Source organism: Octopus bimaculoides, chromosome 6 (assembly GCF_046866305.1).
Source record: "Octopus bimaculoides isolate indiv1 chromosome 6, ASM4686630v1, whole genome shotgun sequence".
NCBI lineage: Eukaryota > Metazoa > Mollusca > Cephalopoda > Octopoda > Octopodidae > Octopus > Octopus bimaculoides.
In genome coordinates this window covers 114,436,072-114,462,822 of record NC_142933.1, presented here as the reverse complement: position 1 = coordinate 114,462,822, position 26,751 = coordinate 114,436,072, and the positions used below count along the sequence as shown (strand labels likewise).

General features: G+C 36.1%; 1 protein-coding gene across 1 annotated transcript in view; it reads left to right on the top strand.

Annotated features, from left to right (window-relative positions):
• LOC106877040 (protein phosphatase 1 regulatory subunit 14C-like) overlaps positions 1-26,751 on the top strand; it is a 181,558-nt gene that overhangs the window by 84,391 nt on the left and 70,416 nt on the right. Inside the window, exon 2 of the mRNA XM_052968586.2 lies at positions 18,577-18,663. Within this exon, the coding sequence (XP_052824546.1) occupies positions 18,577-18,663 (87 nt within the window). The remainder of the gene's footprint in view (positions 1-18,576; positions 18,664-26,751) is intronic.

Sequence of the window (26,751 nt, the reverse complement as noted above, 5' to 3'; positions counted from 1 at the left end):
CCTTAACAAGTCACAAAGCATTGATCAGCCTGGGATGAAAAAGTAAAAGACACCCAAGGTGCTGTGCAGTGGGACCAAACCTGAAACAGTTGAGTTGCAAAGTGAACTTCTCAACCACACAACCATGCCTTTGCCAAATAACCTCTGCATCAAACCAGCTCTGTTGGAGGGTGAGGTGGGGTTGCATGATTGACTTAATTTTTACGAGGCAAGCAAGCTGACAGTTTGAGTATTACAAAAATTAATCTACCTGCCATCCTGTTGAAATGCTGTTAAACTCAGTATCTTAAATATACAAAACAACTGTGTAGTATTATTATTAGTCTGTTATAAGCTAATTTTTTATTTATGTTATTAGACTTCCTTTACTACTTGTAGTCTTGTCTACGCACCTTGTAAATTTTTCCTTTGTTTATTTTTTAAACTCTCCATCTTGATAGTTATCATTCTTCAAGCTTCTCTTCAATTTTTCTTTTATCCATTGACCATGAAAAGCAATTCTGAACAGATATTGATTCTGTTAGTCTGCTTGTTGGATTACTGAAGCTGTTCTTTTAGATGGGGGGGGGGGGGGGGGAGTGTGTGTGTATCCACTAACAAATGGCAGATTTCCATTCAAAGTCAATAACCTTAGCCAATATCATTGATTTCTCTGACATACAACATAAAATATATCTCTCATTCAATCTTGTCAGATTGCTACTATAGTTGAAGTAACTTTTCTAGTTTTATCTTTGTCTACTGTTATATAATAACATCATGTTATTGATTTATTATTTTTTCCCCCCTTAATTCTAGTGTTTGGTTTGTTACTGATAAATAGCTCATCATTTGTATGAACAAAAAAAAAAAAAAGAAAGCAAATACATCTGCTTTTCCTTTGTCTGTTGAGTTGGTCTGACTAATTCCTCAAACAATTGATTTTACTACACTCAGTAGGTGTTGGTTTAAGTACACTTTAATAATGTAATAGTCACAAAATGATGTAATGTCAAGTTTTTAATTTGAAGTATTTCATATTTAAAATTTGATATTTTCTGTGAAATTCATTGTCACTAGGATCTTTTATTGTTGCCATTACATCTACCACCATGATGACCACCACCATCAACATCATTTATATATATATGGACATGGGTTAACATCTCAGTTTCATTCATGTGCAGGCGGATTCAGATGTCTTTCAGCATTAAATGATATACAAAATTTTAATTTTCTTATATTACAATTTTGTTTTTGTATATATTTTTAATTGCATCTTTGCTATTTTGTTATATGCACACAAAAGATGTTATTAAGACAATGGATATGTATTTATATATAAAAGATGTTATTAAGACAGGGTGTCCACAAAGTCTGGGTACATGTAGTAAATAAAATCATAACATAAACAATTAAATATGAGAAATAATAATTTCTTAAAGCATGTGTTAATCCCCATGTGGGTACATGGAGTAAATAAAATCATAACAAATAATTAAATATAAGAAATAATAATTTCTTAAAGTATGTGTTAATCCCATGTACCCAGACTTTGTGGACACCCTGTATATATATATATATATATATATATATATATATATATATATAGCTGTCTAAGAATCCATAAATCAGAAAAAATATGCACGTGTATATTTGTCAATGCAGTGGGATTATTAATCTAAGTGTACAGCATTATATATCCATTACAGCCAACCTTACCGATCGGTTTCATACAGTGCAAAACTGATTGGTAAGATTTGCCATAATAGATATATAATACTGTACACCTCAATTAACACACACACACACACACACACACACACACACACACACACACACACACACACACACACACATTCACCTAATGATTGTCATTTGGGATCAAGGATGACTTAATAGCATGCACTATGCTTTCAATAATTGTTTGAGTCCTGTGTAGCCATAAATAGACATAGATACCTTCTTAGCACCTCTACCCTTAATTCAGCAAAGCATTCAAGTTATGACAGCTGCATAGAATGCACTGCCTGGTTTGAGAATTGAACCTTTGGCCTTGTGATTATGTGCCAAAGGGACTTTTGAATAACTTTGTATATTAATCCTGTTTTTTTTTTTTCTGTGGTCATCTTCCTAGTCTTACTTTTCTGTCGCACGTGCATTCTACACTAATCCATAGTACATGCCTCTTTGCCCTGTTTGTGGCATCCGTTCATTTACATGCCCGTACTTGTATGGCCGTCTCTCCTGCAGTCGTTATTGTCATTGCCGCTGTACCAGTAGAAGTTGTTCTTTGTTGCCTTTCAAGTTAAAGAGGCAGAATGACTCTAACATAGAGAGAGAGAGAGAGAAACAGACAGACAGACACCCACCCACACACCCACACACACTTTCTCTCTTTCTTATATATTAATGTTTTAATCTAATCTTACTCTAAGAGGGGATTCCTCTTTTCTTTACTATAAGGTATGTTTTCATAACCACCTACTTTGCCTGTCAGCTATTTATTATTTATAAATTGTCTGCTATTTATTATGAGGGAAAAGTGACTTGTCTGTTGTTTCATTCATATGAACAACAGTGTCAACTCATTGATTATAGGGTTTCCAATCACCAATCCTTGGGTCACTGTATTTCTGACTGCAAAAATGACAAGAGAATGTACATAACTTGGTGCAAAGGATTTTGTTTAAGAGCACCAGTTATTTGCAGATTTTTCTTTTCTTTTCTGCCATTTGCCTATGCCAGTGAAAGATACACACACACACACACACACACACACACACACACACACACATACATACACACAGTTACATATGCACACGCTGAGACAAACACATATATGCTCATAGATACAAACACACATACTCATACAGAAATACATGCAAACAGACATAAACACACACACACACACACACACACACACACACACACACACACACACACACACACACACACACACACACACACACACACACACACACACACACACACACACACACACACACACACACACACACACACACACACACACACACACACACACACACACACACACACACAATGTCTACCAAATGACACTCACAATGCATTGATCAACTCAAAGCAATAGCAGAGGGCACTTTTGTCAAAGGTTCTGTATAGTGAAATTGAACCAGAAACTGTGATTGCAAAGCAAAACTTCTTAACTATACAGCTATTTTATTTAGAAGCAATACCATAGATCTGTGGTTCTCAACCATATTTTTTTTTTATCGATGGACCCTTTTGATTCTTATTTTACACTGATAGACCCTCATAGCCATTTGATATTCAAACTGACCTATTATTTTATAATTAAATATTATTAGGAATTGTATTTTAAAAAATCGTTAAAATATTTGGTGTATTATAGAAGTATAAGCAATTTATTGCTCCTAAATTTCAACAATAAAATCTTATATGACCCCGAAGGGCCATATGGATCCTGATTGAGAACCATTGCTGTAGATGAATTTTGTGGAAAGAGAATAAAATATTTTGTCTGAGGGTTATGTGTTAGACATATTCAATTCTAAATTTTTTTTTTATATAGGCACAGGCATGGCTGTGATGTAAGAAGTTCAGTCCCACTGCATGACACCTTGGGCAAGTGTCTACTACTATAGCTTCAGGTTGACCAAAGCCTTGTGAGTGGATTTGGTAGACGGAAACTGAAAGAAGCCTGTTGTGTATGTGTGTGTGTATATATATATATATATATATATATATATATATATAGTGGTTGGCGTTAGGAAGGGCATCTAGCTATAGAAACTCTGCCAAATTTAGATTGGAGCCTGGTGTTGCCATCCGGTTTCACCAGTCCTCAGTCAAGTCGTCCAACCCATGCTAGCATGGAAAGCGGACGTTAAACGATGATGATGATGATGATGATATATATATTTATATATGTATGTATATGTATGTATGTATGTATGTATGTGTCTGTGTTTGTCCCCCTGCCATCACTTGATAATGCTGGTGTGTTTATATCTCCCTGTAACTTAGCAGTTTGGCAAAATAGAATATAAAGAAGTTCTGGGGCTGATTAGTTTGACTAAAACTTTTTAAGGCAGTGCTCCAGTATGGCCACAGTCAAATGACTGAAACAAGTAAAAGAATGAAAAAAATAAATAAGTAAAAGAAAATATGCCATGGAAACAGTAGTAATTCCTGAAAAAGTTGGTGACATTTCCATGAACTGTTGCAACTGCAATTCATTTGAGCCACCAAGAAGCTTCTGTTATCATTACAAGTGTAAATGAGGTAACTGCCAAGCTGCTTTGGTGAACAAAAGTTGAAGGACTATGTATGCCTGTATACTTAAAAATAACAATCGTTCCTTTTTTTCTTGAAATATCACTAACTGTAAAGAAATAAAGGTCATATAAATTTTTTTTGTGTAAATTGTTTCTGTGAAATTGTTTCCAAATGTTATCCATTTAGAATTCTTTAAAGATTCGTTTGTATTTTTTGGCATCATCTGTTATAGAGATTGCAACATTGTCTTTCCGTTAGTTGTTTTTATTGTTTTTTTATTTGTAAAGCACAAATGAAATGCTTTTGGCACCAGCAGAGATATAACAGAATGAAGTTTCCAATTACAAATAGGATATGCATACTTTTTTCTTTTAAGGAAGGAATTTCAACCATGTTTCGTGGTCTGCTACCACAACAGCTCCTTTATAGGATCCAGTTAGCTCAAGACATCATCAGGAGGAACCATGTCCGGTTTCGGCCCCTATTCCTCTACCGTTTTGACGTGGCGGGGCCCCTCCTTTCGGAGGTGTCTTCAGCTCTGGTGTTGGGTGCATGTCTTCGTTCACTGTTTGTGACTGTTCTAATTCAACTGTGGAATGTCCCTCGCTATGATTATTTTCCAGGAGGTTCTGGCCACACGTCTTACGGTTCATCAACCCGCGTTGTTGAATTACTTTCTTCTGACATACCTTCCCTTGGTGGATTAGCCCTCTTTTTATTCATATTTCATATAAATTCCTCTGAAAAATTTAACATTTTTTACAATGTGCTGTGGTTGACACTGGAAGGGTTTTTCTTATTCGGTTATTAAATAGCATGCATAACCATCACTTACAAGTGAATATGACTTGGTAGCATGTATCATGTTTTCACTCTTTTACTTGTTTCAGTCATTTGACTGCGGCCATGCTGGAGCACCACCTTTAGTCGAATCAAATCGACCCCAGGACTTATTCTTTGTAAGCCTAGTACTTATTCTATCGGTCTCTTTTGCCGAATCGCTAAGTTATGGGGACCTGAACACACCAGCATCAGTTGTCAAGCAATGTTGGGGGGACAAACACACACACAAACATATACACACACATACATACACACACACACACACATATATATATATATATATATATATATATATATATATATATATATATATATATATATATATATGTACATATATACGACGGGCTTCTTTCAGTTTCCATCTACCAAATCTACTCACAAGGCTTTGGTCTGCCCGAGGCTACAGTAGAAGACACTTGCCCAAGGTGCCATGCAGTGGGACTGAACCTGAGACCATGTGGTTGGTAAGCAAGCTACTTATCACAGAGCCACTCCTAATTATTTTTGGATATCCATGTAATTCTGTTCTTTTTTACTCTAGGCACAAGGCCTGAAATTTTTTGATACTTAATTTATTGACCCCCAAAAGGATTGAAAGGCAAAGTTGACCTCGGTGGAATTTGAACTCAGAATGTAAAGATAGACGAAATACCACTAAGCATTTCACCAGGCGTGCTAATGTTTCTGCCAGCTCGTCGCCTTTGGATGTCCATGTAATTATAAGCAAACATAGTCACCCTCTTTGTTCTCCCACCCTCGATCCAGCAGTACATCTAGTATGTGACAGATGGAGGGAGAGACAGTTGTACTAGCACTGGGCTGGTACTCATTTTCAGCTGAGTAAACTGGGACCAGATGAAATAAAGTCCCTTACTCAAGGAGACTACACGAAACCCAGTTCAGGCATCAAACTCATAACCTTACAGTTGTCGTCCAGGAGTTTTTACGTAGTTGCTTAATCAGTGAGATGAAGTAGCCAAATCTTACTCAGTTCACCCTCTGACATTAAAAAGGGAAGGACATATTGGTAATATAAGGCGAGATAAACAAAAAGATGTGATGTTTATGGCTGGATTGCCTCTGATAAAAGATCTGCATAACCAAAGCTTATCTAGGGCTAAACAAAGCTAGCATTACCAGAACACTACTGTAATACCATTGTTAGTTCACTTTTGTTGTCATGTGATCAACACAAAGATAGAGCCTACCTTAATAGTTGTTACGTCAATTGCCTTCCTAGACCTTAATTCACTTATAAATTGCCAAAACCCTTCAGATATACTAACAAAAGCAAAATCAAACTGAAGCCTCCACCATGTTTTCTGTCAATGTAGAAAAACTGATGCCAAACAAATGAATGAATGAATAATACAAGTGGTTTAATAGAAAACATCACTATTGGTGAGTTGCATTGTAGGGTAATAAAATATATTATTGATTTTTAAGTACAAAAAGTGGGGGTTGCATTATGTTAGAGACTACATTGTATTGAAATAATACAATATATATTGAACCAGGTGTAATACATAAACCTTTGAATTTATCAACAATGTTAGAGAACAAACTGCATAAAACTTTTGTTGGTTGTAATACTGAGTGTCATGCAACCAAACACTAATATTACAAAGTATTGTTGTTTTTTTAACTTTTTGGTATCATAAGTTACGAGAAGCAGGAGGCTGAATTGGATTCTCAAATTGCTGGTGCTGGTACAGCTTCACCATTTGATCCTCAAAGGGGTGAGGTTGGTAAAAAAAAAAACAACAACTTATTACCATCAATTTGGTTTCCATATCCATCCTCACCTATGGTCATGAATGCTGGGTAATAACTGAGTGTGATGGCAAATACAAGCAGCTGAAATGGAGTTTCTTTAAAGGATTTCCAAAGCAGTAACTTTATTCAACACAGTGCACAGCTTGGAGATCAGAGAAGCTCTCCAGGTTGAGGCATTATCTCCCACATTGAGCAGTCACAGCTTTTGTACAATCGACATGTGGTTAGAATGCCATAAGAAAGCTAGATTCTCCAAGCTGACCCTGCTGGCAAACCTAGGAGTAGACTAAGAATGAGCTGGTTGGATAATATCCGTAGTCCCAGTTGGTTACATATAAGAATCCTGTAGGAAAGTGTAAGACAGTTGCTTCTGATATGATCCTATGGAGGAGGTGCCTGAAGACTCTACTCTCATGTTTTGTCCCAGAAACAGTGGGCAGCAAGGATGGATAGATGGATGGGGTTGATGATTATGGTGGAAGGGACAGTGTCCATGGCTTTCACATGCTCTCTTAGACTGGTGACATCAGTGCCAATAATGTTCCTGTTGAATCTTTGTAAATCAAACTTGTAAGAAAGGTATGAGCATGGAGGGAATTGCTGAAGGTTTTGGGGGTTGATTTTGCTGTATGACATCTTAAATAAGTGACTTGTTCACCAAAGCCTTGTGATTTATATTTCGGAAATGGAAACTATGTAGAAGCTGAATGAAGAAACTGTTCCTGTTCTTGGGTGGGCAAACTCAATATGTCAATTGGTTTAACACCATCACCTGACAATTGGATATCATTAGCACTGTCCACCCTGTTGTAAATGTTCAAGTGATCTGGCCTCAAGATAAGTTCCTCTTTTCCACCTGCAGATTTTGAATCAGAGATATTACCCTTCCTCCTCTAACTTTTTATACACTTCCATTATCTTATACAGATGTGTGATTTATCTCTTGGTTTAAAATAAAAATAGTGTTGACTTAATTGGGATGAAGGAGAAGATCAGCTTTCACTAAAATTACAATACCTAAGTTACCAACAGCACATGTCGCTTTTTCCTTATATACAAAAATTATACAATTTCTCCAACTGATTGGTTAAAGAGTCTGACTGTAAGCAATTCTTCATATCTACGTATGTTTGTGTGTAAGCATGCCTGCAGCAGAGTATTCCATTCTGAATGCACCCTGATCAAAACCTTAGTACCCCATGCAACAAGATAGTTCCTATCACCCCTCTATTTAATATAAACTCTTGGTAGTTGCCGTGAGACTTTTTTGTCCTTGTCATTTTACATGATGTTCGGACAATGAGTCAAATAAAGGATTCTCTTCATAGTTGCTCAACCTACAAGAAATAACAGCCAGATCTCCCTGAGATTGCAGCTTACCTTCTTAAAGAAAGGAATTATACAGTATATAATCTATGTAGTACTATTTTACTGAAAGAGGGTGGTCATGTCTGGAATGCCTTTGCATAGACTTACTTGATTCAGGACTGATCTAAAGTTAAATAACAATTAGGTACTTGTAATGAAATGTTTGACAATCTAGCTTCCTATCATTGAACTGTTTGTTACTTTGCTTTATATATTTAATACTTACTAACCTTAAACACTTGTAGTATGGCTTGAACCCCATGTAGAATCTCCAACAGGCTATCTTCTTTCTCTTTTTGTATCAGTATACCCACAGTCTCTTTCTCTCTCTCTTTCTCTTGTACATTTTCTGTGTTACACACACACACACATTCACATGTGTTTAAGGATATTCTGTATCTTCACATTTTCACATTTCTTTGTCATTCACAAGCACACATACATACTAACTCTGTATTTTCTAAGCAAATGGGGTGGAGATTTTGTAATAGAAATAGGTTTTTGCTTTAGTTTTATTTCTGCTTTCTTTTTTTTTTTTATCTCGCTCTCTCTCTCTTGCATACGCACCCACATGCACATGTACACACACACACACACCCACATGCATATAAATTTTTCACTTGACCACTTCAAGTAAACTTCCTATCTAGCAACAAGTTTTCATGAATGGAAGTGTGTGGAACTGAGAAAGATCTGTAGTGAATGGAAAATAGTACCCCCCTTCCAATTTATTATTATTGATGTTTATTTTTTCTTAGCTAGTGTGTCTTTAGGACCTGCTCTGTGTGTGTGTGTGTGTGTGTGTGTGTGTGTGTGCGTGCATGTGTGTGAAAGTAAATCAATACTACTATTTATATTTTTGGATTCCCTCTTTGCCCACAAAGTTTAATGGGGAACTTGGGTATTCAAAATGAACATACAATCACAACACCCTGCTCCCTCACCTTTTCTGTTCTAGAACCAAAGGCTAATTGTAGTGAGTCAGCTTCCAAAATAGAATCAACCTAGTTATTTTATTTATATTTTTTCAAGTGTGCGTGCGCGCATGTATGAGGGAGGGGAGGAAGAGTGGGGTGAATTATTTATTATATATGCTTTATCTGACAGCTCTCCCCAGGAAGAAAGAAAGAAAACACATTTACACATAAGCATACACATCACAGGAAAGTTGGTAGATTTTTCTTTTCATTTTCCTTCTTTCTTCCTTTGGGGGGGTTTTTTTTTTTTTGCTCTATCTTTCTCCCCATCCTCTTTCAAGCCAACATTGGCAAATGTGCATGCAGAGTAAATGTAGCCTTATCACTGCTAAAATGGTGTTAATACTAATCTAAGATTTGTAACTCAAAGCTTTTGTTAGTTACATGAGTGCTTTTATAGCATTTGTGCTCTAATTGACACAGTAAACACAAAATCCTTATTGCTCATCTATGCTTTATGCTGACACTATCACAAATAACAATAGTGCGTTTGTATTCTCATTATCATAACAAGTTTACCATACTTCCACTGTAATTAATCTTTTTATGAATCTCTTTGATATGAAAATTGGTCAAAGTTTTTGAGGTCGATATACTTACTGTAAGTTTATCTTTTCTAGAAGTGATCTTTGTTACAAAAAAAGCTTTTAGGATCAGCTATTAGGCTTTTCCTTTCACCCTGGATGTTCAATGTTTGCAAATGACCACTATACCGACAGGTAACTGTGCAGAAAAAAATTACAATCGATAAATGTCTTAGAACAACCAGTCACTCATCTGGGAAGGCCTTGAAATCAATGTTACCAACTGGGGACTATGTTCATCGCAGTGATAATAAAAAGACTGAAAGGAGGTCTGCAACGAAATAATTTTACTCAACACTTTGCAAGTGAATCAGTGGAGGCAAAGATGCGTCTCATTTACTTGACAATTTATGCACCACATTGCAGAAATCACAATGTAAGTATATCTGAAAGGATAGTCTTACACTGTTGTACCGTTGAATTACAAATAATGCTCATCTGTTATGTTCGGGTGACCCTATAGCTTCCAATAGTACAACTGTATTCGTCTTTGCTTAGGAAAAATAACTAAATTGTGGGTGTGAAGTCCCCATGAAGGGGTCTTTGTAACTTCTAAGAAGAAGAAATTTTAGAAATATTACTTTATTTGTGTGTAATCTGTATGGTTAAAATTTCATCAACATCAAAAATATATGAATTTTCATGGGGGTTATGGCCGTTATGCATAGAATATAATTTCCAAATTTCATAAAGATCCATTCAGTACTTTTGACGTAGTTTTGATAAGAAAACAAATGACTAATGTGTGTGTTTGTGTGCATGTGTATGTATGTGTGTGTGATGGGTGTATATATGTATAGATATATGTATGCATGTATATATGTGTATATATGTGTACATATTACATGTACATCTATCTATATATATATACATCTACACATGTATACATATACATGTATGCATATAGATCTATATCTAATATATATATCTATACATATACGTGTACGTATACATCTATATGTATACATATACATCTCTCTCTCTCCCTCTCTCCCTCTCTCCCTCTCTCCCTCTCTCCCTCCCCCTCTCTCTCTCTCCCCCTCTCTCTCTCTCTCTCTTTCTCTCTCTCTCTCCCTCTCTCCCTCCCCCCCTCTCAAAGTATCTGTCATTACAATATCGAAATGTGATTGTTTCAGTTAGTGGAATAGTTTCATTTTTAAAGTGAAAGTATTTGACATGGGCGTTTTTATTTCACTTTTGACACGCAATACTTAAATAGTGGAGGAGATTTTATGCTGCTGTGGGCTTGAACTATGCAAGGAGTTAAAATTTTTTTTTGACTAAAACACAACCGGGACCCTATGTAAGGCATGTGTAAAATTTGAATGAAATTGGTTGTGTAGTTCTCAAGTTTTAGGGAAGCACACAGACATACATTCTCATTTATATATATATATATATATATATATATATATATATATATATAGATATATACACACACATATATATATATACACACACACACACATACATATATATACATATACACACACACACACATATATACACATAAATATACATGGGGTCCACCAAGGTTCCGTCCTCAGCCCCCTCTTATTTATCATAGTCCTCCAGGCAATCACAGAGGAGTTCAAGACAGGTTGCCCCTGGGAGCTCCTCTATGCTGATGACCTTGCCCTAATTGCGGAGTCACTATCAGAACTAGAGGAGAAGTTTCAGGTGTGGAAGCAAGGTCTAGAATTGAAGGGCCTTAGAGTCAAACCAAAATCCTAATAAGTAGGAAGGTAGATAAAACACAAACCCCTTCAGGTAGATGGCCCTGCTCAGTATGTAGAAAAGGAGTAGGTAGTAACTCTATAAGATGTACCCGGTGCAAGCTATGGACACATAAGAGGTGCAGCAACATCAAAGGCAGGTTAACTAGGAAGTTAGCTTTTGTTTGTGGCAGATGTTCAGGTGCAATAAACACTGTAAACAAACAGGAAACAACTTCTATCTCATTCCAGGGTGAAAAACTAGAGGTAGTCGATAGCTTCCGCTATCTGGGCGACCAAGTTAGTAGTGGGGGTGGGTGCGCTGAAAGTGTAGCTGCTAGAATAAGAATAGCCTGGGCAAAGTTTAGAGAGCTCTTACCCCTGCTGGCGACAAAGGGACTCTCACTCAGAGTAAAAGGCAGACTGTATGACGCATGTGTACGAACAGCCATGCTACATGGCAGTGAAACATGGGCTGTAACTGCTGAGGACATACGTAAGCTCGCAAGGAATGAAGCCAGTATGCTCCGTTGGATGTGTAATGTCAATGTGAATACCCGTCAGAGTGTAAGTATCTTGAGAGAAAAGCTGAACATTAGAAGCATCAGTTGTGGTGTGCAAGAGAGACGATTGCGCTGGTATGGACATGTGGTGAGAATGGATGAGGATAGCTGCGTGAAAAAGTGCCACACCCTAACAGTTGAGGTAACCCATGGAAGAGGTAGGCCCAGGAAGACCTGGGCTGAGGTGGTGAGGCAAGACCTTCGTACATTGGGCCTCACCGAGGCGATGGCTACTGACCGAGACCTTTGGAAATGTGCTGTGCGTGAGAAGACCCGGCAAGCCAAGTAAGATCGTTGCCAGTGCCCTTGGACTGGCTCTTGTGCGGGTGGCACATGAGATGCACCATTTTGAGCGTGACCGTTGCCAGTACCGCCTGACTGGCTCCCGTAGGATTTTCAAGCAAGATCGTTGCCAGTGCCCCTGGACTGGCTCTTGTGCGGGTGGCACATAAAAGACACCATTTCGAGCGTGGCCGTTTTCGTGCGGGTGACACGTAAAAGCACCCACTACACTCTCTGAGTGGTTGGTGTTAGGAAGGGCATCCAGCTGTAGAAACTCTGCCAAATTAGATTGGAGCCTGGTGTTGCCATCCGGTTTCACCAGTCCTCAGTCAAATCGTCCAACCCATGCTAGCATGGAAAGCGGACGTTAAACGATGATGATGATGATGATATACATACACACTCATAAATATATATTTACACATATATATTCTCATATATCCATACATATATGTATCATCATCATCATCATCATCGTTTAACGTCCGCTTTCCATGCTAGCATGGGTTGGACGATTTGACTGAGGACTGGTGAAACCGGATGGCAACACCAGGCTCCATGTATATACATATATATACATATATATACATATACACATATATATGTATATATATATATATATATATATATATATATATATATACATATATATACATATATATACATATACACATATATATGTATATATATATATATATATGTATATATATATATATATATATATATATATATATATATATATATATATATATATATACATATATATACATATATATACATATACACATATATATGTATATATATATATATATATATATATATATATATATATATATATATATATACAAAGATATAAATATATACATATATATATGTATATATATATATACACACAAACATATACAAACATGTAAATAAATACATAGTGAAAGTAATTGAAATTGAAACTATTATATCATTATTATAGAGATGTTATTGTTTTACTTTTAACACATAATCCTGAAACAGTGTAAGAGATAAGAGATTGGGCTCGCATTAGGCAAGAAGTTCAAAGTTTCTTTAGCCCATGACACTCCATAGTTCCTAAATAAGGCATGTGTAAAATTTGAATGAAATTGGTTGGGTAGTTCTCGAGTTTTAGTGATGCACACATACAGACACACATTCTCAGTTTTATATATCTAGATTTAATCTGGTAGTTTTATCAAGTTCATCTCTGTTATAAATATTTTGAGCAGCTGAAGTCTGTTGGCTTTGTGAAACACTACTTTAAACTAAGTCACTGGAACAGACAGTTATTAATTAATTTGCTAGGTATAAATCTCTAGTAGTTGCTTCGTCCAAAACTTTGGTATAACAACTACAGAGGGATATGACCTTATAACTTGAGAAGAAAATGTGACTGAAACTTTATTAGTGAGACAAGAATGACTACGATTGGATACCAGAGAACAATCAGAGATCAAATGTAATTCTCCTCCTTCTCAGCTATGTCCTATCTCCAGTCAATTACTCTGGCAAGAAGGGTGTTAGCTTGTACATGGAATCTAAAGGTTAAGTCAGTGTCTTAGATGACACACAGCATGATATTTTATAGTTGTCCATTGGATGAAAAGAAATAGGAAATTCTTATCTGCCAAACTGAATTGAGCTCAAGTTTTCCTGTTCCAGATAACACCATACTGATAAACTACGCTCTGCTACAATACATTTCAAAAAGGGTAAAATTATGTCAAATTTTAGCTTTCAATATAGGAAAATATGGCACCATAAATTAGTACTTTTGTTACTAACTGTTGATTGGACAGGTGTTAGAATGTCACCTGGTTTAGTTATTTATTTTAAAGAGATAAAATGTAAAAGTTTGAAGTGATTTCTCTCTCTCTCTCTCTCTCTCTCTCTCTCACACACACAAATGTATAGATACGTATGTATGTCTATGTGTGTGTATACACACACACACACACACACACACACACACACACACACACGCACATATATATATATATACACATACACACACATATATCATCATCATCATCATCATCGTTTAACGTCCGCTTTCCATGCTAGCATGGGTTGGACGATTTGACTGAGGACTGGTGAAACCGGATGGCAACACCAGGCTCCAGTCTGATTTGGCAGAGTTTCTACAGCTGGATGCCCTTCCTAACGCCAACCACTCAGAGAGTGTAGTGGGTGCTTTTACGTGTCACCCGCACGAAAACGGCCACGCTCGAAATGGTGTCTTTTATGTGCCACCCGCACAAGCCAGTCCAGGGGCACTGGCAACGATCTCGCTCGAAAATCCTACAGGAGCCAGTCAGGCGGTACTGGCAACGGCCACGCTCAAAATGGTGCATCTCATGTGCCACCCGCACAAGAACCAGTCCAGGGGCACTGGCAACGATCTTACTTGGCTTGCCGGGTCTTCTCACGCACAGCCCATTTCCAAAGGTCTCGGTCCGTAGTCATCGCCTCGGTGAGGCCCAATGTACGAAGGTCTTGCCTCACCACCTCAGCCCAGGTCTTCCTGGGCCTACCTCTTCCACGGGTTCCCTCAACTGTTAGGGTGTGGCACTTTTTCACGCAGCTATCCTCCTCCATTCTCACCACATGTCCATACCAGCGCAATCGTCTCTCTTGCACGCCACAACTGATGCTTCTAATGTTCAGCTTTTCTCTCAAGATACTTACACTCTGACGGGTATTCACATTGACATTACACATCCAACGGAGCATACTGGCTTCATTCCTTGCGAGCTTACGTATGTCCTCAGCAGTTACAGCCCATGTTTCACTGCCATGTAGCATGGTTGTTCGTACGCATGCGTCATACAGTCTGCCTTTTACTCTGAGTGAGAGTCCCTTTGTCGCCAGCAGGGGTAAGAGCTCTCTAAACTTTGCCCAGGCTATTCTTATTCTAGCAGCTACACTTTCAGCGCACCCACCCCCACTACTAACTTGGTCGCCCAGATAGCGGAAGCTATCGACTACCTCTAGTTTTTCACCCTGGAATGAGATAGAAGTTGTTTCCTGTTTGTTTGCAGTCTTTATTGCACCTGAACATCTGCCACAAACAAAAACTAACTTGCTAGTTAACCTGCCTTTGATGTTGCTGCACCTCTTATGTGTCCATAGCTTGCACCGGGTACATCTTATAGAGTTACTACCTACTCCTTTTCTACATACTGAGCAGGGCCATCTACCTGAAGGGGTTTGTGTTTTATCTACCTTCCTACTTATTAGGATTTTGGTTTTAGCTAGGTTGACTCTAAGGCCCTTCAATTCTAGACCTTGCTTCCACACCTGAAACTTCTCCTCTAGTTCTGATAGTGACTCCGCAATTAGGGCAAGGTCATCAGCATAGAGGAGCTCCCAGGGGCAACCTGTCTTGAACTCCTCTGTGATTGCCTGGAGGACTATGGTAAATAATAGGGGGCTGAGGACGGAACCTTGGTGGACCCCTACCTCTACCCGGAATTCATTGCTGTACTCATTTCCAACCCTCACCTTACTGGCCGCATCTCTGTACATGGCTCGCACAGCTCTCACTAGCCATTCTTCTATCCCAAGTTTCCTCATTGACCACCAGATAAGGGATCGGGGGACCCTGTCAAAGGCTTTCTCCATGTCAACGAAAGCCAGGTACAGAGGTTTATCCTTGGCTAGGTATTTCTCTTGCAACTGTCTCACTAGAAATAAGGCATCAGTAGTGCTTTTACCTGGCACGAACCCAAACTGCATCTCATCTAAATTGATTCGCTATATATATATATAAATACATTTTTAAAGTTCTTTTCCCTGCTTGTCTGGTTGGTGGTTGGATCTAGTCATTGTTATCTAATACTCATAGCAACATAGAACATGGTACAACAGCTCATTGTTGAGTGCCATATACATACATTCTTTCATGACTCATTCTTAGAAAAGTTTATTCAATCATTATCGATCATTTCCCCTTGGTAACCTGATAGCTATCTTGGCAGCTTTTATTCAGAAAGATGAAAATGGTATGTTGACTATTCAAGCTATCAAATTTCGCAGGATTTCCTTTACCCATGCAATGTAGAGCCTCTCCTTTTCAGCCTTTCAAATTTTCTTTTTGTATCAACGTTTATCTTTGAAATCTTGTTTGAGCCAAATGTCTCTTATAGTGTTGTGCCACACTATGCTGTATTATATGACAAAGAAGACATTCTGTCACATACTCTCTCTCTCATACATGCTCTCACCTACAACAACATTATGAGTACATTCTTACTCACATGGCATATTGGCTTGAAACTGTCATGAACTCATTTTACCTCTCATTTTCTCCGACATTCTCTCAATACACAGCGTGAGAAGAATTCTCTTATTCACATCTTTTTACATCAGTTCAGTACTGTGAAAATGTTCTCTCATGCAGACATATATATTCTCTACATAAGTACATTCTCCCTCACACGTGTGTGCTAGATACTGAAAGGAACATGCTTTTATGCAGATGTACACACTGTCCTGCTCATTATAATACATTATGACACAACACCTAATCATTTTATATGGATGTTTGAAATTCATACTATTTCATATTAATTTTTCTGCAAAACATTTGTGTTAAAATGAACTTTACCATATCTTTATGATGGCAAACATTTTGTAATAACTACAGTCATGTCTATCCTGTATTTTTATATTACTTCTGTATTAATCCATTCTAATCAAACTAATTTCATTAATGAAATAAAACCGGTTGCGAGATCTCATACCACCAGTCAATTTAAACTCTATTACTGAAATTGTGTCATTTTCATTTGGTATGACTGAAAGCCCTTTCTATTGCCAACAACTTCACAGTATAATAGATTAGGTATACATTATCATACCACCAGTGTTTTAGAGATTGTCTCAGCAGCAAGATTGAAGATTCCCCTCTACGTTGTATTAGCTTTTAGTTGTAGCTGTTACTTCTACTCCCAAGACTGGCTATGTATGTAAATGATAGGCTCTTGTGTTGATTTCAGTGCATGAGCATCCAGTTGTTTGATCAATTGGATAATCAGCTCACTGAATTAGAATGCAAAGTGGCTGAGTATTCTGCAGACATTTGTATTGAGAACACAATTCTTAAATAGAATCAGCATAGCACAGAGTATGCCAAAAGCTGGCTGAACTTTTGAGTTACAGGTACAGTCCATCTGGTGGGCTTCTGAAATTTCCTATATATATGTGTATACATGTGTACATACACAGTCACTCACACACGCGCATGCACGTGTGTGAATGGTTTATTTTTGATTTGTTTTTATTTGTTGCACAAGCTATGCAATGCTCTTTATTACTATTTTTTCCTTTGAGTTATTTCATCTGGATAATGCCAATTTCTAAGTCCCTTCTTCTGCCCCAGCTATTATCTTCAATTAAACTTCTAACTGTTTATTCTTCTGTATCATTTGTTCCCTTCTCATTATATATGTGCAATTGTAATTTGTATATTCATTGATTGATGCCAGTCTGACTATATGATAGCCAGTTGTTTATGCACATCTGGTTCATACTTTGCTTATTCTTGTTCAAGTGTTGTGGTTCATCCCATAAAGTATTTCACTTCTTGTATGATACTTTCAAATGAATCTACAACTAAAATTAACATTTCTTTATTCATTGTAGTTTTTCATTTACTCGAGTTCTTTGCATGTCTAGTAATTGTATTTCAATGACAGTATTTCCGAGTAATTTTAATATCATTCAATCATTTTTATTTGATTAGAAACATTCCATGAATTTTTATTATTTTTTTGTATTCTTTTTGTATCTATTTCCATATAATTTTCCTCATGGATTTTTTTTATCAGTTTTCTATTTTATCTTTGATAAAATAATAATAATTAAAAATAATAAAGATACTGCTATTACATTTCCACCCACAATCTCCAAGTATCAGATTTCTTGAATATCAGTAACTAGTCTGTTCTTGAACAGTGATTTATCTATTGTGTTTCAAATCTTTCAGGAATGTTATATCATCATACACATTTAAGCAGAGTTTTCATCACTACGTTGTCATTTGAATCAGATTTATTAACATTATAATCATTATCATCTAGATTTTTTTTCTTTCTTTTGATAACATTGTTATTACATAATTATCTTTGAGGCTATTCTTTTGGAAACTATTTGAAATAATGCTTTCATTGTGTCTTTTTTCTTTTTATTTGTTCAGGATGATTCTGAAGAATATGACTCAAAGTTGGATTTAGAAGAATTATTAAATTTAGAAACAGACAGTGAAAGAAGATGTTATGCAATGGTAAGTAACAATTCTAATCTTAAAACTCATAAATATCACTTTTTTTCTTTTACTTTGATTAACCAAACAATAATTTTCATTTTCTTTATTTAGTATAGACAATTTCTTGTCATTATTGTTGGGTCCACTACTCAAGTGGACCCAACAGAGGGACTAGCTTTTCTATTTAATAGCCATATAGTAATATAGTTTAATGTATTTTTAAAGAAACAAAGGCAAAGAGAACAACTGCATCATCAAGGATAATTGCTGAGATATTGAAAATATCTGGCAAAATAAGATATTTAATAAGCATTAGTAACTTGTATAATCAATCAGAGAATATAGGGAGGTATTATCCCCAGTGACTGGCATGGTAATGTCATCATCAACTGTCACAAAAGCAAAAGACATGCTTTAGAAGGAAGCAACTACAGAAGCATCACACTGATGGACCAGATTATGAAAGTAGCAGAAAGAAGTAGCTTAGATGAAATGCACTTTGAGTTTGTGTTAGGATCGAGTAGAACTGAAGCCATCTTCCTAGTCAGACCAATACAGAGTAAACCTTTATACCTAACCTTCATTGATTTGGAGAAGACCTTTGTTAGGGTTCATCTCTGTAGTATGACAGTCATTAAGAAAGCTAGGTGTTGGTGAAATTTGTGCAAGCTATGTACAGAGATACTGCTTGCAAAGTGAGAAGTCACAATGAGTGCAGCAGGTAAGAAAATATCGAGTGTTTCAAGTAGAAAAACTCTGCAGAAAAGGACGACCAAAGATGATTTGGGAAAAGTAATGAAAGTTGATCTCAGGATGCTGAACATTCTGAAGGAGATGACAAAGGATTTCAATTAGTTGCAAAATACTGTACTAGTGAAAAACCTGCACAAACATGGAAAAATGGGGGTAAATTGATGATTTTTAACTTGGACAGATTATCTACCTGTTTGCAATTATTATTGGATGGCTTAAGCAGTCTAATAAGAGACTGAGCAGTAAGGTAACCTTATCCCACAAACTAAACTTACTGACATGGCAATGAAGTTTCCTTCAGCAATTTATTAATATCTAAACTAATCAAAAGTGAACTTCATTTTCAACTGGGAACTGTTCTTTTCCATGCTGTCCACACTACATCTAGGTAACAATTACAAATTTGATTGGAAATTCTGCATGGAATTTAATGAGCAAGTAATTATATATAAGGATGGGATGTCCTGAAAGTGAGGTAGTAAGGAATGTACTGAAACTGTGGTTGTAAGGATTGTGTTACCAGGAACATTGTGTTTTTCTTTCTAAGTTGCTATTTTCCCAGTTGATCGTACTTTTCATGTTACTCATCATCATCATCATCATCATTGTTTAACGTCCGCTTTCCATGCTAGCATGGGTTGGACAATTTGACTGAGGATTGGTGAAACCGGATTCACTGCAAATCTTATATCAATTAGTTTCTTGCAAGTTAGTTTTGTGTCAAACTACTTGAGTCACTCAGTTTTGGGTAAAAACATGTGGTAGTTCACAAGATTTTATACAATAAATTATCTAAATTACAAAGTTATTTGCTGGGTACTCATATTAATTGAATTTGGGTTTTCTGCTGTATGTGTGCATATACTTTGGAAGACAATACAATTTCTAATACATTATATCAGTGTTGTTTATGCTAAAAATGATGCAGCAGACTGAAGGTAAAATGGTGATAATAAGAATAGCTACCTAAATTAGATAAAATCAAAAATATTTTATTAATTTATACATTTTACATATCTTACTTCAATGGCATTTAAATTATTTTCTGACTCATACTAATAATTTGAAATTAGCCCCGACAAAAATTAGGATTAATCTGAAGCAAAAACATTATTACATGTCATTGAGTATAAAACATTTAAAGAGTATTCCTAATGCAAAATATGAAAATTATGGTCAATAGAAATATTTGATTTCTGTCGACACTTCCAGTATTACATTCTATTTGTGGAGTGCATACTTATGTACTTTGATAGTAATTACTGGCAGCATTGGGATTGTCTGTAGTAATTGGTGTTTTATCACAATATTAGCCAGATGATGTTGCTTTGAAGATTGTCTCTACTTATCAAATATATAAAAGCATGAAAAATATTGAATCATCTGGGAACGGATGACCTGTGGGCGTCTTTTCAAAACTATGGCTTAGTCTCTGATAGAGAATCGGGTGGTAGTAATGGGGCTGCAACTACTGTTGAACTTGGAAAGTGATAATGAAATAGGATATTTGGCGCACCTATCCAAGCTGCAAGTTGCAGTGAGGTCTCACGTTTTAGCAGTAAGTTGGCTGAGTTGATGACTTAGATTGAATAATTTAATCTACATTGCTCCAGTTCACTTAGTTGAGGAGAACAGGTGCCAGATTTCATGATCATGCATGAGATAACAAGTAATTTGACTAAGTATTTATTATGTTTGTGTATGATGTAAATATTTATTCTTACGTGTGGGTTATTCCATGACAAATGGTTTGATTTCAGAATGTTTTCTATCTGTCTTCTCAAATTTTTTTCTAACTTTTTTCCCTTTGAGTCTTAAAGGAAGTTTAATAAAATTTTTGCATCATATCTTTTCCAGTTCTGTTATAAGGTCTCTAGGAGCAATACGTAGTCCAGCTTTTATTATCTGGCAATAAATTAGTTTTACAGTTATAAATTTACTGCCATTCAACACAAAAATTTTACTGCTCAGAAAATTTGTTCCTGGAGCCAAAACATAATATAGATTTCAAAAATCACAACGGTATAACTTCAGAAAATATCACTTTATTACAAAAAAAAAAAAATTGTCAAAATGTGTTTGAAATGTTGTTGGATAAATTTAGGAGACAGAATTTAACAGATCAAAGATCTGGGATTAGTCAACTGTATGGATGCTTTAATAAAATTCACGAGCTACTGCTAATATACAAACAGAAATATTCCAATCTATGTCTTGGCTGTTATAGTTCTGGTAGCGAATTAGCTATTACAAGTAAATTACAATAATTTATTACAGTAAATTACCAGTCTTATACTGAAGTGGATTTCTGTCTGCCTGTCTACCCCACTCTCTCTCCCTCTCCCTCAAAGAACTTGGCTATGGTCAGACCTGGAGGAGATTGGCTCCAGTAAGTTAATAAAAAAAAATATCCAATACATACTGTGTCTTATAATAGCTAACTCATTACAACTCCATCCACAGAAGAGCACCCAAAAACTTCAAAAGTGTTTGAAAGTAAAAATACTTCATCTTTGAGGTCAAAGTGAAAATAAAACTTACAATACACCTTAACAAAAATCAATAAAAAAAAACAACATTGTGTACTGAAATACTGCGGCCTAGTTGTTGTTGCTGAGTTACTCTTGTCATCTTTATCAAGTAGGCAAATGACATGTTAGAAGTTGAATAACTGGTTGCAATGTAGAGATCCAGTGCTCTCCGTAGATCATGCCACTGTCTAGTTCAAGACTATACTATACAGTCTCACATGCACTTGTTTGCCAAATAGGGTGTAAGGTGGTAGCCTGGGTGTATTACATTTTCTATATTTTTGAGCCTGTTGTTGTTTAGTCTCAGATCAACCCTGATTAAACAGACTTATGAGCAAAAGCTTTACAGTCATGACTCTCCTGCTTTTCTGTCAAGTATTGTGCACCTAGGACTACAACATCTGCATGTCTCCTTTGGCAGGGTGTGAGTCGAGGGGTATTTGGTTGTTAACAGCTCAACTGACTACATTGAGGTTCTCTTATTGGTTTTTCTGTTGTGTTGTTTAGCCCTAGGCTAGTTCTGTTTGAGCTGGCCTCTGACCAGATGTTCTTGCTGTGACTATCTCAACTTTTTATCAGATATATGGTAGATAATACTACATTATTAAAATGTGTCAATTCAGTTTTGTAAGAAAGAAATGATCCAAATGAGAATAAGGTCACTACATCTAACATGATGAATAACCATGTAGAGGCTTCCTTGTTTAGCTTTCTATGATTTGCTTGTGTTAGGCTGATATGTTTTGTTGGTGGCCACAACACATACTGGCAATGTGTCCTTATGTCTTGCTTCTTTTTTGGCAGTCTAAAAGAACTTCTTATTCCTTAACTTTCTAAATGAGATTCTGACATTCTAACTTTTTTGAAGCATTTTACTCTTGATTTTTGCTGGCCAGTTTTGTACAGCCTTTTGTTATACTGCACTGTGCTCTACAGTATTACATTGTGGTGTTGTGAATCACTCTATACACCGTGTTGTGCTTTTACCACTCATTTGAGATGTTCATTGCTCACTCTTTCTACATATTAGTGGTTTAGATTGCAGTTAAAACTGTTATGGTCTTTATGAGAACTATCTACAGAGAAAAAGAAATAGGAATTTATATTTTCATCTTATTGAAATAGAGCTGTTGATTAAGAATATAAAAGTAAAGTTAGTGCTTGTGGGATGATGATATTATCAATTTCAATTTTTTATTGGGCAGTAGGATTGTTTGAAACAGTGGAATGCTTGACAAAATGTTCAGTCATTAGAACATTGGATAGAATGCCTTGAGGTGTTTGTTTCAACTTTCTGTGCTCTGAGTTCAAATCCTGCTATGGTCAGCTTTGCTTTACATACTTATGGTGTCAGGAAAAAGACAAAAAAGACAAAAAAAAAACAACAAGAAAATAACAAGAAAACAACTCCACTAATCCAGGGCAGTGGATTGTCAGAGCAGGATGCCTAGCAGTATTTGTTCCAACTCTTGTTCTGAGTTCAAATCCCATATAACCTACTTGGGTGGTAGACTTCATCTTTTGCCCATTTTAACACCACCACCTTGTACTTTGGGTGTCTTTAGTGGAGTCCACTCTGATGCAAGCATTCAGGCCAGGCCTCCAGCTTGAGGGTAATTTCCTCCCTTTCTCCTTCCATCTCACCAGTCTTAGAGACCCTGTTAAGGATCATGGGCAATACCTTCTTACCTGGCTAAAAGATTAAAAGCAAAAAAATCAACCCATTTTGCACTAGGGGATTCAGAGTTAGCTACATCCCTGCCCACCAGATTAGGCCTGCCAAAATTGAGATATGCCTTATATACTCAAAAATACCTTTATTTCCTTTCAACTATTCATATGTAGCCATTCTAAGTAACTAGTCATTATTTACCATTTTTATAAATGGAGCATAATATCTGCAAAGTCTGATCAGATCTGCTCTCATCTACATCCCAAAGTTAACGCCTATAAAGTTATATTTATTGCAGTATAAAAACTTTTGTTATTTTTTTTAAACAATTACCAACAGGCACAGGAGTGGCTGTGTGGTAAGTAGCTTGCCTATCCACCACATGGTTCCGGGTTCAGTCCCACTGCGTGGCACCTTGGGCAAGTGTATTCTACTATAGCCTCGGGCCGACCAAAGCCTTGTGAGTGGATTTGGTAGACAGAAACTGAAAGAAGCCTGTCGTATATATGTATATGTATGTATGTATATATATATATATATATATATATATAATGTATGTGTGTTTGTGTGTCTGTGTTTGTTCCCTCACCTTCGCTTGACAACCGATGCTGGTGTGTTTACATCCCTGTAACTTAGCGGTTCGGCAAAAAGAGACCAATAGAATAAGTACTAGGCTTACAAAGAATAAATCCTGGGGTCGATTTTCTCGACTAAAAGCAGTGCTCCAGCTTGGCCGCAGTCAAATGACTGAAACAAGTAAAAGAGTAACAATGTTATAATTTTACCAGCATTGTCTTTCACTTACTTACATTGCTATATGTGGGTAATTGCTTGCTTCTATTGTCTTATGTAACATTGAACCAAATTATAAAACTAATTTAGAGACTATTTTAGCTCTCCGAATTCATTTTTTTGAACTCTCTTCTTCCCAACATCTGTCTCATCTCATTAACTACTGTCTGCTTAGTGCACCCCCTACTAGAGTTAATAAAAGAAACATTTTTCAAATTGGTTGTTTTTGAATTGTCTCTCCATAATATAAAGTGATTTATTGATTGTTGTATTTTCTACTTAGCCACTCTAAGATACCCCCCACTAACATATCGATTGGCATATTGATTGATTTTTTTTTTTTTTGTTTTTGGAAAATCCCAGTTCTCATACTCTTGTTATTTATACTTTAATATTGATGCACGTCTGTACTTGTTTACATATGGTTGCTATGTTGTGTTAAAAACATGCAACCTGCTGCATTTGTGTTCAGTTTGAGTTGGAATTCACTTTTTACATTTGTTTTCATATTGATAACTTTTTTCAACTTTTCTTTTCACTTTTTTCAACTGGATGTATATGCAAATTAGTGTTTCCAGGAGTAAACGTTTTTGCATCTGGGTAAATAAAGACATTCTGTAATCTTAACAGATTGTAGGCTTACCATTTAATGGCTTCATCTTCATGTCTATCAAAGACAAATTAACCTGATGGGACTGGTCTCCTTTCAAATTGCTATGGCTAGGAATCATGGATATTTGGAGTGAGAAAAGTGAAATGTAAGTTTGTTATTCATGGACCAAGAATTTAGCATCATTAGGTACTTCCCTTCACTTATTGTGTTGCTGTCAAGTCTGTTATCAAGATCGTTAATTATAATGTATTGGATTTCTTTGTTGAGAACTATATCTCTAAAAATTGTCTGACAGCCAATGAAAAAAATGTAATAAGTATTGAACAATGAAAACTGAAATGATGTTGGTTATGATGTTTCTTCATAGCTATACATATATGTCGTTTATTGGTTGTTATTCCAACTAATATTCATTTTCAAGAGAAAGTAATTATTGGAAGAATTTGATGAGTACTGAACTAAATATGAATTTATTAATTATGATGTTCAAAGTTCATTAGTGTTAACTTTGACTTTCATCTCTTTGTGAGCCAATAAAGTAAATGCCAGAATATACAGGAGTTGATCTAATCAGGCACATTCTTCCTTTTAAAAAAATTGGTTCTGTGTCTACTGAAAAAAATAATTGATATTGATTGTTAAGTGATCAAATTTCATAAATTAGTATTAATTTCTAAATAGTTTTTCTTCTTCTTTTCTTTTAACAACCCCTATAAATTGAACCCAAATAATATTATGTGAAGCAAGCTTTGTGAACATGTGTTGTTTATGACTGGTTATTTTATTTTTCTGTTTTACTTGTTGAGTCTGGAAGAATGGTAGTGTTCATGATCTTCATATGCCTGTGCGTCCCCTTTTTTGGGAAGAGGGCTGCATGTGACATGGCTCATCATTAAGCAGGCCACACTACTAAAATTATCCAAAGAAATTTTTCATTAGATATGCCATTCAGAAGCTCTCATGAGCCACAAGTTGTCCATGACTGATTTGAATTTTTGCCAGTCAATAACAGTAAGAGAGCATTGGCAGGAATAAGATTTCAGAGGACTAATGATCTGTGGAGAAAAGACAGCATAGTGGTTAGTGAGGAGCTGGGTGGGGGAGGTCAGACACAATTGTGATGAGATGTGGAGACATAAGTGAGTTAGGAGTGCCTGAATGGAAGAGTTATATGAGACCAATCAGCTCCAAGGAACAGAGGCCATTATAGTAGCAATAATTTTAACACTTCAGTTATATGACAACCATTTCTCTCTGGTTCTTTTGCTAGAAACCTTTTGCCATACTGGCTCAGCTGTAATAAGGGTAATTGGTTTGTTAATTTAAAACATTTTTCCTTTCATCATGGGATCAAGTATATTTTAAGTGAAATTTGTATATTTGTCAATTCATTAATAATGATTTACTCTGTTTCTTTATTGATATAATTTATTGACCGAGTAAAAACAGAAAGTGGTTTTATAATCAACTTGTTTGCTCCAGACTTGTTTGTTTGCCAAGTTTAATGTTTTTTGTCAACTTGTATTGTAAAGTGTAGTCTACTACTTTAATATATTTGTGTGTATATGTGTGTGTGTGTGTGTGTGTGTGTGCATATATGTATGTGTGTGTGTGTGTGTATATATATATATATATATATATATATACACACACATAGGAGGCTAAGTTGATAGGATACTGAGCAACTAGACAAGTTTGTATCCCTTTGCAAGCATAATATTGTTTGTGACCTAAGATATATAGGG